This window comes from Elephantulus edwardii, unplaced genomic scaffold, assembly GCF_000299155.1.
Source record: "Elephantulus edwardii isolate Elephantulus edwardi_28Jun2011 unplaced genomic scaffold, EleEdw1.0 scaffold00031, whole genome shotgun sequence".
Classification (NCBI taxonomy): domain Eukaryota; kingdom Metazoa; phylum Chordata; class Mammalia; order Macroscelidea; family Macroscelididae; genus Elephantulus; species Elephantulus edwardii.
The window spans coordinates 7,483,280-7,503,567 of record NW_006399781.1 but is presented as its reverse complement, the minus strand read 5'-3'; the positions used below and the strand labels follow the sequence as shown (position 1 = coordinate 7,503,567).

Genomic DNA, 20,288 nt, shown 5'->3' with positions numbered 1-20,288 from the left:
ACCACTGTCGAGTGAAGCCTCCTCACCTGTCCTCAGGCGGGACTGGAGTAACTGTGGCAGCTTTCTGTCACCCCTACACCATACAGAACAGGTGCACTGCGTGTCACACCCCCAGGAGGACACCTAGTGAGGAAGAACCTGACACACAGCCTGGCCCAGGGAGCCTCTTCACCAAGTACACTGACCGAGCACGGGTCCACTCACTTTTTCCTATCATCAGGACACAAGCTCCTGTCCAGGGAGATTTCATCCAGGAAGCACTCTGGCGTACACTGGGTCAGGTGGAAGCGATGGTGTGGCAGCTATGGTGCAGAGGCACACGGAACAGCCTTCTTCCCACAGAAGAATCACCACAGTTCACGGTTCGGATCGGCGGCAGCGCCTACTCTGCTCGGGTATCTCCATTCTGTTCACTGATCCTCATTCAAGATCCCCATATGCTTGTTTGTGAGGAAGTCCAGGCAAGGATTGTTGCAAATGGCCTGATGAATATTACTCACTGTAATTTCTTTGGGAATCCTGGTTCAAAAATTAGAGTGTTTATCAGACACACCTGGTTCAAAAATTAGAGTGTTTATCAGACACAACTCTATCAAGCACCCACTGATTTAATGAATTTACCAAATGAACTATCACTTAACCAGGCCCTACTGGAAGAGTCAACAATTAATGAAGATAGGGCAAGGCTCAGGGTCACAGAAGGAGTGGGGCGGCCAAGTGGGTTCTCTTTCCTCCACTTTCTAAGCTGGTGAAAATCTGGCCTATTGTCAGTCAGTGCAGTTCTGTCTGTACAAGAGGAGTTCAAGAAGTTAGGGAGACTGAGGACTGAGAAAAAAGGTGGAGAGAACAGCATGGTACTTTTTGTAATTTGGTATCAGCAGCCGGGAAGCTGAGTCACATCACCACAGTCCTTTGTGGCCGTATTTCATGGCTTAGGAAAAAAGGGGAGGAAGTTGGGACTCGAGGTAGTTATTCTTGGGTTGCAGCTTTACCAGAACCTTTCCCCAACGTCTCTGTGTCTCCCTTGACGACCTCTTCTACTGTGCCTGGTGTATTATATTCCAGTGAAATCTGACCTCATGTTCCTCTGATGCAGGCCTCTATTGTTTGGCACCCTGGTACCATTTTATAAATTTATGATGGCTCTATCAGATGGGAATAAAAGAATGTGTTTTCTTTGAAAGAAACACCGGGATATGGGGTGGGGGTGGTGAGGGGGGTTTAGGAGGTGGGAAAGCCTAGGAAAAGAGCAAAATCCAGTGTCTAAAACAATTAGGGATCAACAAAGTGGAAAGCTATGGGCTTTAGAGCCAAAGAGACCTGGAGGTAAATCTAAGGTCTACAGGGTATTTGCTGGTGAAACCAGGCAAAATGATCTTCCATACCTTGGTTTTCGTATTTCTAAAATGGCAGTGATAGTTTCTTTAGTAATGAGAAATAAATAAGGTAATTCAGAAAAATTTGTGGAAATTGGGACCTTTAAAGGCAGCAATCTTTAGTATTTCTGTCCCCTCCCCTTGTTGTGTACCACTGAGTCGGTTCTGACTACCACAGGAGATTACCCCTCCTTCTCCAGCAGAGCATCTGGTAGATTTGAAACACGTGCCTTTGGGATCGCAGCACAGCTTCTTGCCATTAACTGCTACCAGAGTTCCCCCAAAGGCTGAACTCCTTAAAAGAAGGAAAATGCTATACAGAGAACGACAGAAAAGCAGAAAGGCCACTGTCAAAGGTGGAAACCTTGTAAGGCCTAGAAAAACAATGTGGGCTCCCTCAGATTTCACTGTAAGTGTTATGCTGGCCCCAAGGTCTAATTCATAGTGGATGGGCACTATTTTGACTTTTCATTCAAAACAGACCTCTAGGCTAAGCTGAGTAGAACCTTGATTCTCTCAAAGAGTCAGAGCATAGCCCGAGTCTGCCTGGCTCTGACAATGTCCCAAGAACTTCCAGGCTCCACCTCTTCTTGACACCACCTGGAGGCCTGACACCGGGAAGGGGTGACGATACCTGTTGTGCGATGCCGTCTGGTATCCGACTGCCAAGGCTTGTCTCAGGATGTCACTCACCAGCTGCTCTGTAGCCTGTGACAGAAGACATGGTCATTCCCCAGAAAAGCCACATGCAGGCAGGCAGGGCTGGATGGGACTCTAGCCCTTACCTCAGATGTGAAAAATTCCATCTAAGGATCAAAACGCCCTTGGGAAAAATGAAAGGGCTGAGTAACAGACCATCAGGAGAGACCATGGTTCCGAGAGCTCACACTCATGGTAATCATCACTGGGCAGATCCCCCAGGGAAAGCAGGCGGCTGTGAGGTGTCAGGACCGCGGGAGAGGAGCTTCTGAGCTAGGGCCTGACGGGTAGGGGAACTGGCCGTGCTGTCTCCTTGGTCACAGGGCAGCACGAGCCTGGCCGTCACTGTTGTTGTAAGATGTAGAGAAAACCTGAGGTCTTGCCTCTGCCTCCTCCCCAAAGCAAGAGAGCAGTCACCTCAGGACACTTTTTAAAAAGCACTGAAAGTGGCAGCAATTAAGAGTCTCTGTAGAGTTATATTAGCACAAAAACTCTAGTAGATGCTTCAACAGTCAAATGATCTGCTTCATTTAAAACCAGAAAGGGAGTGGGGGGAGAGACACCAAAGTCTAAAATGAGAAGCTTAAACACCTGCCACCTGCTCACCCTCTGCCCTGCCCCTCAGGGAAACCACCAGGTCTGTGTGGTGCTCGACGGGCCCCTGCCGCTGGCACTCACCCACCTTCAGAATCATGTCCTCGACCACCGAAGCATACACGTTCCTGTGGAGCGCCACGGGCTGGAGGGTGATCCCAATCTGGAAAAGGGCAGAGAAGCAGTTTTTCCCTCCTATTACTACACTGACAGTGTAGTGCAGATATGATTTGTTCCTATTACTACATTGTTCCTCTCTAAACAAGCACCGTTCAATCCCAGAGAGATGCCCAGCTGTTGGAAAGGCTGGGAGCTCTGGTGGCCTAGGGGAAAGAAGCTGCGCTGCTACTCCAGAGGCATGTGGTTTGAATCCACCAGCTGCTCCAAGGGAGAAGAATGCACAGTCTCCTTCTGTGTGACTTACTGCCTCTGAAAACCTGCTGGAGGGTCAGCTATGAGCTGGTTCTGACTCGATGGCACATAACAACGTAAGTATTCTGGACACGTTCACAGAGGAGTAAATAACACAGAACCTAACACAATGAGAGACTATTTTATCTTATTTTTTCATTTTCTGGTGGACTGCTAGAAATGCGATCATAATCCTGTTTGGTACCTCCACATCCCCTTCATAGGGGAATATGGTCAGGATCTGTCTTGAATTCTGAGAGTGGGATCAACCCTTTGGAAGCTTAAAATCAGATCCCAAGACCCCGTTTGCAAAAGGTGAAGAAGATGCACTTGTAAATGTCATCCTGCCCCACTTTTCATTTCTTCCTGTAAGTAAAAATGGTCTTTCACATTGAGTCCTGAAGCTGTGCATGCTAAGAAGCTGTTAAGTGTTATCAGGGCAAAGAAGCAACGCTTTGCTGTCAGACGACCGGGTGTGCGACTCGTACATACCACCGGGAGGGAGGGACCTTGGGAGCAGTGAGAATGTCAGGAAAAGGTTACCCTCTGACAGATAGCCTGGAAACATGACACGCCACACGAGAAAAAAGGAGATGGAAGTAAAAATATCATCTTGTCCAGCTGCCTGTGCTCCAACTCCAAGTGCAACAAGCACTTTTCACACGGAATTAATTCTCTTGCCCCAGGGCACTGACGCGGGAAGGTGGGTGTTCATGGAGCTGCTAGAATGTACCAGGCAGAAGTGAATCACACCTTTACCGACCAGAAAATCTGGTACCCAAGTTTCTAAGGCTGTCTCGCAATGTCTTGCCCCGACCTGCTGTGAACTGTCACCACCAGACTACAGGTTCCTACCTTCTGCACGACATCACCAATAAATTCAGACCCTGGGGTTGGAGGCAGGTAGAATTTCATTTCCTCCTGTTTTTCGTCCTGTTCTTTCTTGATGCTGATCTTCAATGGCTCTGAGAGGCTGAGAATATCTACCTCCTCCTCATTCTCTGGTTCTCTTTTCTGAAACTGCTGAAGGTCCTCTAATTTCCGGCAAAGGTTGTCAGCAGAGGAGAATGATGATGGGCACTCTAAATGAGAAGTAATCAGTCTTAGGACAGCTGGGGTGACAGAATCAATCTCCATAAAACCAACAGCCTGAGACTTGGAGAGGAAGGGAGCTGAGCGTCAAGGGAGCTGACCTTCTTTCCAGTTGTAAAATTGCATGAATCTGTAATTATGGGAACTAGTAATATAGGAGGGGGGAAAGCCAGATGTATGTGATATAACTGCAACCTGAGACAGGGCAGATGGGACATAATCCTGACTTCTGCTACCAAAATCTAGGCCATTCCTTTTCCTCTCCCTTTAGTAATCACTGAACAGCATTTCAAAGTACTATATAAAAGTAATCTTTCTGATTACAATGATCAGATTGTTGGGGGGAAAAAGATAAAACTGTTCATTCAAGAAAATCTGGGAAATTTAGAAATGGACAATGAATAAAGTAAAAATCACCCATAACCTCACCACTCAGAGTAAGTACTACTAACATTTCATGCAGACTGTACCCCACCTCTGATAAGCTAAGAGATAAAGCCCCAAAAGGTATCAGACTTAAAAGTCTGGGAGTCTCTAGCTGACCCCTCTCATTCACAAATGAGTAAGTCCATACATGTACATGATGGGTTATGGGCACCCAGCAATACCAGAACGGCCTGGCCCTTTCCTGTGTGACTGACTGTACTCCCACCAGTGAACCAGTCACAAGATCAGAATCTATACCAGTGAGACACAGAACTGACCAGTGAGTATGGTCTCTCTTCTCCAGAGAGCGAAGATGTAAGATGGTAGAACTGATCAGTATAATCTCTCTGTTCCATAGAGTTAAGATGTAAGGCAGCAGAAGAGCCAAACTGTCTAACTCTCTAGCAAGTGACATTAAGTACTCCAGGACATCAAAGGAGTGGCCACCCTGTCAGAGCTTAGAGGAGCACTTCAAGAGAAGGAGGAGCCTGGGCTGTCTTCTTAAAGGGCCCTCTCAGATGTGCTCCAGGTCACTCCTGGGAGGCGGAGTTTCTGTTTTTCCATAATAATTGAGATGGGTTAAAAAAAGCTTCCTTTACTATTTAAAGTAAAACTCAAAAAAAAGCTCTTTCTCCCCAAATATCCTCTATGCTCTGTCCCTACCCTAGCATCATAGAGCTGTTTTCGTCTCTATTACAAAACATTCAGTTCATTTACCTACAGTGATATTAGTTGTTTATATCTTAGGCTCTAACACTGGGTCACATACTGCTATGGAAAGATGCCAGAGGCAGAGACAAGACACAGATCCCATCATTACAGACCCATGCTAAGACTTGTGTCTGGAGGGTCTATAAGGTCATGAGGGAAGATGTCATTTCTTTCTGGAGAAGAGGTGGACTAGGAAAGCCTTCGGAGAGACGAGCCCTGAAGGAACACACGTGTGCTGTGTGGGATGGCGCAGGCAGGGGTGTGGCTGGCTGGGCACAATGTGAAGAAAACATGTAACCCTGAGGCAAACATTGTGTAGGAACTACACAGTGCACAGGGCCAGGGGAAGGCAGGAGGTGAGCAAAGCCTCCATCAAATCCTCAGGCTCTTTTTCCAGTTAAAGGAAAAGCATGGGAAACTGCTCACAGGAGCTGTGGACGCCCAAGTGATGTGAGTGCACTCCCAGAAAGTGCCGCCAGCTGTCCCAGGGCACGGAGAGGGCTCAGGAGGGTTACCTGGCTCGCTGTCGATCTGGGTCAGTACATCCTCGATAGTGTCACTCCGCAGGCTCTCAGGGTCAGGGGGCGTGTAGCCATGGCAACGACACCAGTGAGCAATGTGCTTGGTCTTCAGGGGCGTCAGATGGTGGAACCTTGAATTCTTCTCCAGTATTTCTTGTAAGACTTTCCGTATTGTCATTGCTCTTTGCCACTTAAAAAGATATTTTGGGGTTTTTAAAGAATTATAATCAAAGCTTTCAACTTAACAGCAGTATGTTAAAACAAATCATCTGTGGGGGTGGAGAAAATTGTGCAACAATGAAAGAATTTTTTTTCCCAAAGAGAAAAGTGAACTGAGGGGTGAGTAGGGAGAAAAATGTGCAACACGAATGAACAGAAATCCAAGTTACGCGCGCGCGCACACACACACACACACACACAAGAAATCCAAGTTCTCTATAAACTTCCATTAAAATCTCAATTAAAAGAAAAACTTTTTTAGAAACAACAAATCATCTTGCAAAAACTGTGCTAACATGTTAAGAGTGTTTTTTCCCCCTCAAGAAATAAGTCCTATTTTGGTAATTCTTAATTTTTTTCATTAAAATGATGTCTACTGGTTCTCTACTACTTATATAAAAAGGCTAGCTATTAAGTCCTTGAAGAATTTTTTAAGAGAGGGGAAAAATTGTCATGGTTTATTATTATTGTAGCTCTATCATTTCATATGCCAAGATTAAAGGAGGCAGCCCTGAAGGCTGACAAGTGTAAGGTCTGCAGGGCAAAGCCCCTGAGCACCTCCCCAGGAAAAGACTCAGGATTTGCTCCCAGTAAGACTGCAGAGCTGTGGGCCATTCTCCCTGTACATGAAGCTGCAGAAAGGAGAGACTGACTTGCCAGACCTTAGTATTAACAAGGGGGCAGCCACGTGCACAAGTGTTGCTCAGTCTTGTCAGCAGTGGCTCAGGTGTTGAATGAAGAGATATGGTTTACCTCAGCGGCCCTCCGTTTTCCAATGTTCCAACCATAGTACTGCTCCACAGACTTCGCAGAAAAACAGCCGGCATCTTCGCCTAGAATATACAGAGCCAGCAAACTCTGAGGAAGGTGTTATGATTCAAACCAAGTTTTATTAACTGGAGTTATATCTAGTTGTTTCTTCAGTCTTTACTGGATCTATGTTCCTTACTGGGAGAGTTTTATGCAGCATTAACAAAAGGGTTAATTAATGGGAAAGATAACCTACTGCCACGAAGCTACTTAAATAAGGAAATGGCACAGGAGCCAGGAGACCCGAAACCCAGTCCTGGCCTCGCCATGAACTCACGGAGTGACCTGTATCAACTCTCTGGGTGTCACTGTTCTTATCTTTAGAATATCAAAGTTAACTCCAAGATAGTCTCCAACATGCCTTCCAGGTCTAAGACTGTAGTTTTAAAAGTTTTTACAAGACTGAGGTTGGGTGGTTCGAGAACTTGTGGATGCTGAGGCAATATGAATGAATGTATACAAAAGAAAATGCCTTTCAATTGTCAATGAAATTCAGCAGTCTTTTTTATTTTTTTTTTTAAAAAAGCAGTCTATTTTAAACGACCTCAGAATGATGCTTTTGAATGTGGTTTTCTTGATTTTATAGGGTTTGTTTCGTGGAAGTTACAGGGTTGTTTGGCAGTTTCTGCTCCACCTCCTAGATGAGTGAGCTGTGCCTGGGATCTTAAAAGATTATATTCATTTGGACAACAGAGGGCTAAGAACTGGAGATGGAAATGGATTCAATGTCTCCTTTGCCACGGAGACCAGAACAACAGAAGAGGCCCAAACCCCATTACTGGACATCCTGATAAAGGGCCCTAGAGATAGAACTTGAACAGAAGGAGAAAACTCACACAAGAGAACTTAAAATTATTTTTTTTTAAATTTTTTTCTTCCAATTTTTATTTTATTATTTTTGTGTGAGTGTACCGTCAAATCAGATCTGACTGGTACAGGAGGAGATTGTCCCTCCTTCCCCGGCAGAGCATCTGGTAGATTCGAACCGTGCACCTCTGGGATTGTAGTTGCAGCTCCTTACCACTAGGCCACCAGAGCTCCCCCGAGAACTTAAAATTCATATGAAAACCAGGCTTACTGGATACACCGAGATTGGAGAACTAGCTACTATTGTCCTGAACCAAATATAAAAATATGGACCAAACTATGCAATTAATTCATCTTTAAATAGTTTAGCTCAGTTAATCATGAATATCTGCCTTATGCATTGGTCACTTTTAAAGAATTATCTGTGTGCTCACTCCAGCACAGAGACGAGAACCTCGGAAGGGGCAACGAGTGGAGGTTCACAGTGACAAGCCAATGCAGGTAGCTGCAGCGTAAGACATGGTGCATGTTCTACCAAACATATAATGTCCCCAAATATGATAATCCACTTGGGTCCTCCTGTCTACCTGTTCATGATGACGGGGCCACAGGCTGGACCTGGGTAACCTAGGATGACTGCCCAGCTCAGGAAGGGTAACCGGTTCAGTGAGAGCAGCAAATTATTCCTACAATGGATGGTGATGCTGCAGGGTTTACCTTTGGAGGTCTTAAAAAGCATGTATTTCTAAAAAGTGAATCACAAAGTACTGTAACTTTAGAGTAAAGCAGAACTGGGCTTGTCCACTGCCTCACCACCTACAGTTATGTGATCTTCAACTAGTTACTTAACCCTGCTTTCCCCTCTCCAAAATGGACTTACACAGTGACTGAGTAACATGGTAAATAAAAATGGACTTACACAGTGACTGAATAACAAGGTAACTATAATGAGTTCTGCACATTGTAAACAAATGAGAATGTCTTTCTGTATTAATAAGCACTGAAAAAATAATGCTGTTTCAATTACACATATACAACAGGATTATGTTTTATATACAAAAACCACAAAATAATTTTTTTCTGCTCAAATATAGTAAAAACAATAAAAAGACTAGTTGCCCAAGATTCTTTGAATTCTAAAGCCGCTGTAAATTAGCTATCTTATCTCTAGCTAAAATCCTGTGTAACTGTCATTTTAGGATCAAGTTACAATACAGCACCAAGTGACTGAAGTTGTACCAAAGTCACAAGTAGTTCACAGTTTATATCAATAAAGTCAATGTAACGCTTACTTTTTGCGGTGATTAATGGGATCTTCTTTACTATTGCTGTTAAGAGTTGCTGGATGGTTTCTAAATGGTCTATCCTGAGAAGGAGGTACAAAAATAAAATTAAAGCAGCAAATATATGTAGGCGCTTCTTGTCATATGCATGAATTTGTATGTGAGCACCTGTGTGTGTATATATATATTTAGGCACATGTCCCCTTTGGGGAATTTTAACTTTAACCAATTATATTGGCATGTCTTCCCTTCTTATCTTACTTTAAAAATTAAATAGAGTTCTAAGTTGAAAAACATCTATGAACTTGCAGAAATGATGAGAGTTCTAGAAAGGCTTCAGGTCTTTTGTTCACAGAGTCACTATGAGTTATGCTCAACTCTATGGCAATCAACAACAAGCAGCTTAAAAACGAGATTCAACAAACAGACGAGTCCGCGTTGTTGCAAGCCGTCAAGGTGGACTTGACCCATAGCTGACTTTCTAGTGGTCTTCAGCGGTAATAAATACTGCCTGGGAGGAGACTGCCAATCTTTCTCCTGCAGAGCAGCTGATGGAGTCAAACTACGAGACTTTAATATTGCAGCGCAGCTTCTTACCACTAGGCCACGCTGTAAGAGGCAAATCATAGAAAGATTACAAACATTTTAACCCGTATTTTTACACCTTTTGCAGAGAGAACACTATCTGAGCACGAAAAGTCCATCACACAAATCTATTTTGGGATATTGCAATTCATGCCTCCATCTATCACATTAGAGTGGCTCTGCTGCTACCGTTGCCAGCACTGGGTGAGAGGTAGTTGGCCAGAGGAGAGTTCTCTACTTGGAAACCAGAAGAACTCAGGAAGCATTTCTCAGAAGCAGTAATAGTGTGCATAGCCTGAGAGAAGGCAGGCACATGAATAATCAGTCAGAAAATATGTCCATACCTGAGTAAGTGTATCAAGAGACGTTGAACATGCAAGGATTGAACCAAGAGTGGACACTGGCCTTACACTCCACCCTGACTGACAGAGCTATCATCTCCTGAATCACACCTAAATATTTACACTGGAGACGCTCACCTGTGCCTCAGGGGGTGAAAGTTCTCTACTGTACAGGGACAGTCTCTACCCACCCAAGGGGCTTACCTCTACACACACAACTGTGCACATGTGTAGTCGTTCGTTACAGGTACTGTGCTTAAAAGGCATCATACAAAAAACAGAATTGTTTTAGAAAGAACGGAAATAATTACTTAATGACATAGTTTCCCAGCTCAGAACTTTCTTCTGTTTTCACTGCGGTCTGAGCCTCCTGAGAGAGGCAGCTTGGCCCAGGTGTTTCTGGTTCAGTCTTCACTACAAAAGATCAACAAAGAGAGTGCCATCAGGGTCCAGTGGAGGTCATGTGCAGGCAGAAAAAAAGCGCTCCCAGTGATGCCTGGGAAGGGAACGGCAGCCCTGGCTGCTGCGGAGACCCAGTCAGGAGGCGTGAGGGGTTGGCAGAGGGGCCTCAGCTAATGACAAGGCTGAGCCAATAAAAGGGCTTTGCAGAACTTTTGAAGAGTGTGAAAGAGCTCACGCATGCAAAACATCACCACTTTAAAATGCAAACCAGCCTGGTCTAAGTTTTATTTTTGACACCATCTTCTTCTTCAATTTTATCAGCATTCAGTAATTTTGAGTGCTATGGCGCAGGCAGGAAGCTGGATCCACCATTCCTGCAAACTGTCAAGCTAATGAATAGCTGTAACCAGATCAGCTGATGGAAGACAGCTCTTCCTACAATCTTTAAGAATAAAACCATGACCACATACTTCCAGCTTCAGTAGCCCCACTCTCCATACGCTCTTAATCACTTTACCCTTTAGCACCAGAACAATTTCCCTAAAAGACCTCCACAAGGCCAGTCCTTACCCAAATTCTTCAGCTGCTTCTTATGTGACAAAGTCTTCAAATGAGAATGGAGGTTGTTAGATGCCATCAAGTCAATTAGCCCACAGTAACGCCATCAACAGACTGAGACTGTGTCCCATGCTGTGCTACTATTAGACCCTGCCGGTGTTTAAACCCACAGCTGCGAACCCCTCTCCGTCTAGGTCTTGATCTCCTTAACTGTCTTTTCCAAGAATGATGTAACTGGAATGTAAAAAGTTGGACTAAAAGACGGAATGGACTTGGGCAAGGTGGCCTTGGTGATAAAAATGAAATTGGAGATCACATGATAAGAGCTGGAGACTACACAAGCGGCCCTCTCCTAAAATAGACAGGAATCAAATTGACTACAACTATCAGCAAATTCAAGGCTCAAGTTGCAATACTGAAGGATTCTGAAATATCAGAAGTAGTTAGAGGAAATAAGTACTAAGAATTAGGAGGCTAGTTGACACTGAAACATTTCAAAAGTAGCATACGATTAAGACCAATAATAATGAAAGAAATCCAAGTAACATTGCTTTGGCAAAAAATAAGGCCCTAGGAATGGCTAGAATAGCAATTGGGATGTTTCAATGAACACTGAAACATACCTCCCTGGATATGCTTACTGGTCTATGCCAAGAAATCTGGAAGACAGTTACAGGCCAATTTACTGGAAGAGATCCTTACTTGTTCCCGTTCACAAAACAAGGCAATCCAACGAAGGGCAGAAATTATTGAACAGTATCATTAATATAACATGCAAGTGAAATCTTGCTGAAGATTATTTTAAAATTGGTGAAAACAGAACATTGACATAGAATTGCTGGAAATTCAAGCTTGATTCACGAGGTGTAGAATGAAGAACAGCTTTGTTATGTCGATGGATCTTGGCTGGAAACAAAGAATGTCAGAAAAACATTTACTTGTGTTTTATCGACTGTGCAAAGGCATTCCACTGAGTGTATCACAATAAGTTACGGGTAACACTGAAAAACTGTACTCTTGGTGAACATGTACACAGACCAAGAAGCTCTGAAGGAACAAGGGACCCTGCATGGCTTAAAATCAGGGAAGGTTGTCAGGGCTGTATCATGTTTCCTTTCTCATTCAATCTGTATGCTGAGAAAATCTTTTGAGAAGCTGGGCTCTAAGAAGAGTGTAGCTTCAGGATTGAATGAATGAATGGAAATCCAAGTTTTCTGTAAATTTTCATTAAAATATCAATTAATATAACCTCCTAAAATAAAAATTAAAAAAAAATATTATCTGTTTAGCAACATACCAAGTATGCTTTCAATGCTTTGAAATTTACTAACACTTGCTTATGGCCAAGCAGGTCATTCTGGGAAGTAATTTATCCTTGACTTTTAAAATGTGTACTCTGAAGTTCTGGGGTTCTACAAATGGTATCAGGTTGGTTAGTCGTGTTGTTAATATTCTTTTTTCTTTTTTGAGGTGCTGACTCGACTCCATGGCACGTTAACAACTTTCCAGTCATTGCTGTGAAATCAGAATGGACCCACAGCTGACCTTCCAGGAGCACTTGTCTGCTGTAACTTGCTCAGGAGACGACTGCCCATCCCCTGTGGAGTGGCTGGAGAAGTCACACTCCTGAAGGTGCCACTTTTGGGTGAGTAGTTTAACGCTCTCTGGGCTACACTACCACAGCACCTCACCAGTTACTAAGGGCAAAGTGCTAAAACTGTCATCTATAAATGTATACTGGTCGACTTCGTGTTTCAGTCAACTTTTGCTTAATTGTTTTAAAGTAGTGTTAACAGATGCATATAAATTTAGAATTTTACCTTTGTATAGAATAGTATCGTCCTACAGAATGGAAAACCCTTTCTTCCCAATGGAATGTATCTTCTAAGTAATATTTGTCTTAAAATTACTTCATATGAAATTAATGCAGTGACGATTAACTTTCTTTTAATGCTTCACAGCATATTTCTTTCAGCTTGCTGCGTAAACCATAAAGCACCTATCTTTGTGAACATGTAGAGCCCTTTTCACCAGCATCTTCCTTCACCCAACTTAGCCTACTGATTTTTATTCCTTGCCCTATTTGTCTTTTAGTTGGATATTCTGACCATATACATCTAATGTTATTAATAAAAGTTTAATTGCCCTATTTCTATTTCGTTTCCTATTTGTCTTCTTCGTTCATTTCTCCATAGTTTTCTATTAGGCTTTAGGTTATACATGCCTGTGTTTTTTTCTCCAGTGGTTATCTTAGAGATTACTGACTCTGTTGTTGTTATGTGCCATCGAGTTGCTTGCGATTCATAGTGACCCTATCTACAACAGCCCTAACCTCTGCTCTGTCCTGTGCCAATCGCACTGTCTCTGACACTCCCATCCCAATTATCCCAGTCACTGAATCAGTCCACCTCATAGATGGCCTTCCCCTCTTGTGCTGTCCCTCCACCCTACCAAGCATGATGTCCCTCTCCAAGGACCTGTCCCTCCTTGCAACATGTCCAAAGTATGTCAGGCGGAGCCTTAGAATCCTTGCCTCCAAGGAGCAGCCCGGTTTGACCCTTTCCAGAATGAATCTGTTTGTTTTCCTAGCAGTCCATGGTACATTCAATACTCTTCAGCACCACAACTCAAAGGCATCAAATCTCCTTCTGTCCTCCTTAGTCACTGTCCAACTCTCTGGTGCATAACAAGTAATAGCAAAGACCATGGCCTGTATCAGACGCACCTTAGTTTCCAGAGAGACACCATTGCTCTTCAGTACTTTTGGAGACGTCCCAAAAAGCAGACTTTCCCAATGGCAATACATCTTTTAATTTCCTGGCTGCTGGTGCCGAGAGTGTTGACTGTGGAACCAAGCAAACTAAAGCTGTGAACAATCTCAATCTCTTCACCATCCATCCTGATGCTGCCAATTGGTCCAGTGGTGAGAATCTTTGTCTTCTTGATATTGAGCCTCAATCCATCTTGGAGGCTGCAGTCCTTGACCCTCTGCAGCAAGCACTTCAGGTCCTCCTCAGTTTCAGCAAGCAGGGTTGTCTCATCTGTATAACGCATATTGTTGATAGATCTTCCACCAATCTTGACTCCACATTTCTCCTCATAGAGCCCAGCCTCCCGGATAATCTGTACTGCATACAGGTTGAAAAGGTATGGAGATAGGATGCATCCCTGGCGTACGCCCTTCCCAATTTTGAACCATGCAGTGTTCCCTTGCTCTGCTCTGACGACTGCCTCTTGGTCCAAGTATAGGTTTTGCATTAGCACGATCAAGTGTTCTGGGATTCCCATTCTTCTCAGAGTCAGCCAGTTTGTTATGATCCACACAGTCAAACGCCTTTGCATAGTCAATGAAACACAGACAGACATTCCTCTGGTATTCTCTGCTAAGATCCATCTAACATTAGCTACAAAATCCCTAGTCCCACAACCCCTTCTAAACCCAGCCTGGACTTCTAGCAGTTCTCTGCTGATGTGCTGTTCCAGTCGTTTTTGGATAATCTTCAGTAGAATCTTGCTTGCATGTGAAATCAATGAGATTGTTCTGTAGTTTCCACACTCTGTTGGGTCACCTTTCTTTGGAATGGGAACAAATCTAGATCTCTTCCAGTCAGTTGGCCAAGTGGTTGGTCTCCAGATTTCTTGGCACAACTTGGTGAGCACATCCAGGGCAACATCTGTTATCTGAAATACTTCAATTGGTATACCATCTATTCCTGGGGACTTATTTTTTTTTTGCTGTTTCCTTCAAAGCAGCCTGAACTTCTTCTTTCATCACCATAGGCTCTTGCTCATATGTTGTTTTAGTGAAATTCTTCTATTTCTGCCAATTCTTTCAGATACGGTGACTCAGTATATTCTTTCCATCTTCTTTTAATACTTCCTGGATCATTTAATATTCTTCCTAAAGCATTCTTGATTATAGTAACTCGGTTTGAATTTGTTCTTCAGTTCCTTGAGCTTAAGAAATGCTGAGTGAGTTCTGCCCTTTTGATTTTCTGACTCCAGCTCCTTGCACATTTCATTGTAACATTTTACTTTTGTCATCTCATGCTGCCTTTTGAAATCTCCTATTCAACTCTTTAGTATCTTGAATTCTTCCCTGTGCTTTGGCCTCTCTGCGCTCCAGTGCAATTTTCAGAGTCTCTTCTGACATCCATTTTGGTCTTCTCTTCCTCTTCTGTCTTTGCAGTGACCGTATGCACTCTTCCTGGATGATACCCTTGATATCCTCCCACAACTCATCTGGTCTTCACTCATTAGGCCTCAAACCTGTTCCTGAGCTGGTTCAGAAATTGAGGTGGGATATACTCGAAGTCATATTTTGGTTCCCGTGGACTTGGTTTAATTTTCCTCAGCTTAAGCTTGAACCTGCATATGAGTAGTTGGTGGTCTGTTCCACAATCAGCTCCTGGCCTCGTTTTCACAGCTGATATTGAACTTCTCCAGCGGTTCTTTCCACAGATGTAATCAATCTGATTCCTATGCATACCCTCAGGTGAAATGCATGTATATAACCTGCGTTTATGTCTCTTAAAAAATCATATTTGCGATGAACAAGTCATTGATTGTGCAAAATTCTATCATCCTTTCTCCAGCTCCATTTCTGTCACCGAGTCCATGTTTTACAACTCCTAAATCTTCTTCTCTATTTACCAACTTTTATTATCAATGCATCTTGATTGCATGTTCAATCTGTCTCCAATTGTAAAAGTTGGTAAAAATCTTCTATTTCCTCTTCCTTGGCTCTGGTTGTTGGTGCATATATCTGAATGATAGTGGTATTCACTGGCCTTCCTTGTATGCATATGGATATTATCCTGTCACTGACAATATTGTACTTCGAGATGGATCTCGCAATGGCTTTCTTAACTATGAAAGCAACTCCATTTTTCCTCACCTTTTCATCTCCTGAGTAATATATCATATGATTATCTGATTCAAAATGCCACATGCCAGTCCATCTCATGTCCCCAATGCCTAGTATGTCAATATTTATGCGTTCCATTTCTTCCTTGACTCTACTATACCTGAAATTAGCACTCTTACCACTTCTCAAACAAAGGCTTTACAACAGTTTAACTACATGCACCTCATTTCTCACCATGCTAATTTTAGTTTTATACAGGCTATATATGCCACATGGTATTACTGTTGTTTTTAACAATTTATTTACTATTATTAAACATAATCTCAAGATTTTATCCTCATGATAAAATGAAAGCAGAAACCTGGGCTTGGACCACGTGGCTCATTTTTGTATCACTTCCAAGTTCTGAATGTCTGTATCTCGAGTCCTCATATATCTTTAGCTGGACTCAGCACACAGAAGCCTAACACGATCTTCTCTGTATCGTTGGTGTTCTCTGGAAGTGTGGCCTCGCCTATCACCACCGCATTCTCTGTGTTTCTGGTCACACTGCCACTTTCCCTGGACAAAGCATCCCTGCGCTTCTCAGACAGTCACTTTGTGGGGACTGGGGTACGCTAGGTCTTGGGAACAATCACAGTCATGCTGGGGGGAGAACTATCAGCATGAAGAGATGGATACTCTTTAACACATATCCTTTGTGGTGCTCATTATTTTACCTCCATAAAGCTTTCACTTAGCATGGTCTGTAGTCTAAAGAACTTCCTTTTGTATTTCGGTCCTTGAAGAGGGACATCATGCTTGGTAGGGTGGAGGGACAGTGAAGGAAAGAAAGGCCCTCGATGAGATGGATTGATAGGGATGGGGTCATCAGGATAGGTGTGTTAGAGACAGTGCGATTGGCACAGGACACAGCAGAGTTTAGGGCTGTTGTACATAGGGTCGCTATGAGTCACAAGCAACACGATGGCACATAACAACAATTGCTAATCTGCTGACAATGAATTCCTTCAGCTGATCTGTCTGAAAGGGTCTTTAACTTCACTGATTATACAATTTTCATACCCCCTGAAAAGTTTTCTCACCCTCATTCTAGACTGTAAAGCTGTCATCTCATTGTCCTGACTTTCAAAATGTCTAAAGAAAAGCCAGTCATTGTGGCTTGCCCCCACCTCCTCTTCTCTGAAGATAACATATCTCAAAGATAATGGCCACTTTTCAGTCTTTGGTTTTAAAGAGTCTGCCTTGGTCTGTTATTTATGCGGTTGTGATTCAAAGAGTTCTTCAATCCATGATTTCATGTAAGAATTTTAGTATCCCTTCAGTCTCTCTTATCCAATTTATACTTTCCTTCTGGATTTTAAGTCATACATATTTTACACTTTTTCTTCATGACCCTTAAAGTTACCTGGTATCTGTATTTTGTACATCTTTTTTAAAGTCAACATAAAAACGATAATTTTAAAGCCCTCATTAACTCTATGATGAGTTTATTACCTACTGGCTATTTTAGCTCTTAAGAGATCTTCTGCAACCAAGGGTCCTTCCTGTTAAGTCAACAGGATCATCATAAATATGTACACAGGATCTAAGTAAGCTGGGTCAGGACTAGGTTGGCATTTAGTTCGACATGAGCTACCTTTAGCTCACTTTGGTTCCTCAGGGTATATAGCCCTCCTACGCTTCTGTTTGAGAGGCTGCTATTCACTATGTCCTTAGCCCTGAAAAGTCAAGAGAGATTTAGTTATGAATTTCAGGAGGTTTAAAGCTTATCTCTATAATTTCTATTTCAAAGCCTGGTAAAGGATTTGAGAAGGATCCCAGCTACATATACACTTGAGACAAGATTCTCCTTGTATTAAATTTTGGTTCTTAAGGGCTTTACCAGTATAAAAAAATCACTCTACCTTCTGAACATGGAAAGGGTCTAGCTATCAAGTCCTGAATTCAGTCCTTAAATTCATAACATCCACTTGGAAAAACCTGCCGCATGGTCCAGGCTCTTCTTCAGCACTGTGAACAGCTGCCTGCTTCACCATGAAAACCCTCGTGGTTTCCCATCCCCTTTGTGGGCTTGTTGACTGCCTACAAGGGCTCTCCCCTCTCTGGAATTAATACTTCATATACTTCTTATAACATCTATTGACTTCTGCTAACTTTAAAAACATTTTTGCTGAAACGTATTTAACCCTTTGTACTTGGTCCAAGGGCTGTATCAGGTGGGTGTAATCTATACTAGAAGAAGAAAAAAAAATCCCTCTTCACTAGTAATTCTTCAAGCTTTACTATATACACCATATCACTTTTCTTTAAACCAAGAGAAATACAATTAGCAGTATTTAATCTTGCTAGTTCAACTCAGAAATTTCACTGTTAGCAGTGCATACTCCTCCAACCATTAGTGAGTCTAAGATTTCAAGAAGTAGGAGTCCTTCAGATGCTTTGGTTCCATAGGCCCACATATACTCGCTTTATCCTGGCATTCAAACAACTAAGAATCACAGCACAAAGATGAGATATTCCTTATAAAAATGTTATTAACTGTACTCTGTCCATGGTGAGCCTCCTCTGCAGTCCTGAGAGCTGGTCATACAGCCTTGTACTTAAGAGAATTTCAGCAGTAGGGAGTAATTGCTTTCCAAGACAGCTTATTCCATCTTGTAACAACTGTCAGAAAACATTTGTGCTGAGTGAGAAATGTTTACTGGTCACACCTATACATGTCTGTGGATCCCAGAGAATTTTGTCCAATCTTGCTTCTATGAAGGGTTTTTCACATATTTAAATTTTCAGAGAACATAATCTTGTAATACTGAGATGTGGCCTGACCTTTATCCAAATAACCTACAACTCCACCAGCTTTTGAACAGTCACAATGCACTAATGATTCCTACTGAGTTAATTGCTCAGTGACATTCTCAGTCATTGTCACATACCCTGGCGAAGGTTAACCACTTATCCTGTGTTGTCTGTGTTTAGGAACCAACCTTACAATTAATTGTTTAATATCGAATGTTCGGTAAAATGTAATCAGCTGGAACTCTCATATATTGCTGGCAGGTATATAAATGGCACAGCCATTTGGAAAACAATTTAGCTCTTTATTATAGATCTGTCTGGCACCCAGGTGGCACAGTGCATAATCAAAGTCAGTGGTTCATGTCTACCAGGAACTCCATGGGGAAAAAGATGGACAGTCTCTGTGAAGATTTACAGCCTCAGAAATCGGAATTTTTTTTTTATTGGGGGGGGGGGGAGGGGGCACCACCACCAACCCCTCTATGGAAGAAACAAGCCAATTTCACGGTTTCCAAAACTTGTTTTGGGGTGGAGGGGAGCTATAAGTCATAAGCTACTTGATGCCAGTAGGTTTTCCTTGGGGACCTGGTGGTGCACACTGGTTAATAACTGGTTCGAACTTACTATTTCTCCATGGAGAAAAAGCGGTGATAGTCTGGTTTTTCAGCTTTGGAAAATCTATAGGGTTGTGACTGTCCTATATGGTCGCTAGGAGTTGAAATCAACTATATGTATCATCAAAGACTTACACATGTTAATCTCAAATTGGAAACTGCCCTAATGTCTATCAAATGAAAAGGAATAAACAGATTATGATAAATATGCTCATACCAACAGTAAGAGAATGGATCAGTGATACATGCAATAAAAATACTATGAAGAGTGAAGTCAGACATAAAAGAATACACAGGTTTACATTTATATAGTCTACAAATTAAATCAACTAACCTATGGTAATAGAAAACATAACAATGGTATTTCAAAATTATGAAAATGAACTAGAAGTAACACTAAGTGATGAAAGGTCTGTATTTTGAGTGGTGTGCTATTTCAATGGAATTGGATATTAGTATATTTGTTCATCGATGCCTGCTGAAAAGTGAAGACTATCTGAAGCACTTATTGAAGACTAAACATTATGGCCTTTAGTATGGATTACATCTCAACATAAAGAAAACAAAAATCCCTACCATTGGAGAGATAGGCAATATCCTGATAAATGGAAAAATAACTGAATTACCAATGACTTCACTTTATTTGGATCCCCAATCAACACCCACAATAATAGCAGCCTAGAAATAAAAATATGTGTTATAACGGGCCAAACTGTTTTCTAAGATCTTTTTAAAGTGCTAAAGAGCAAGATTTCTATCATAGAAAAAAAAATGATAAAAATCAAAAGAGCCGAACACACTCAGCATTTTCTTAAGCTCAAGGAACTGAAGAACAAATTCAAACCTCGAGTTGCTATAATCAAGGATGCTTTCGGCAGAATGTTAAATGATCCAGCAAGTATTAAAAGAGGATGGAAAGAATATACTAAATCACTGTATCAAAAGGAATTGGCAGACGCAGAAGAATTTCATGAAACAACATATGAGCAAGAGCCTATGGTGATGAAACAAGTAGTTCAGGCTGCTTTGAAGCAAATGGCAAAAAATAAGGCTCTAGGAATAGATGGTATACCAACTGACATATTTCAGCTAACAGATGCTGCCCTGGATGTGCTCACCAAGTTGTGCCAAGAAATCTGGAGAACAACCATTTGGCCAACTGAGTGGAAGAGA

At 42.4% G+C, this 20,288-nt stretch overlaps 1 protein-coding gene across 1 annotated transcript in view; it reads right to left on the bottom strand.

Moving 5' to 3' along the window:
• Window positions 1-410: 410 nt before the first annotated feature.
• YEATS2 (YEATS domain containing 2) overlaps window positions 411-20,288 on the bottom strand; it is a 106,294-nt gene continuing 86,416 nt past the window's right edge. The window contains exons 23-30 of the mRNA XM_006884056.1: window positions 10,187-10,289; window positions 8,959-9,032; window positions 6,803-6,882; window positions 5,825-6,020; window positions 3,936-4,162; window positions 2,758-2,832; window positions 2,011-2,084; window positions 411-519 (exon numbers count right to left, since the gene is read on the bottom strand). Coding sequence (XP_006884118.1) covers window positions 411-519; window positions 2,011-2,084; window positions 2,758-2,832; window positions 3,936-4,162; window positions 5,825-6,020; window positions 6,803-6,882; window positions 8,959-9,032; window positions 10,187-10,289 — 938 coding nt within the window. The remainder of the gene's footprint in view (window positions 520-2,010; window positions 2,085-2,757; window positions 2,833-3,935; window positions 4,163-5,824; window positions 6,021-6,802; window positions 6,883-8,958; window positions 9,033-10,186; window positions 10,290-20,288) is intronic.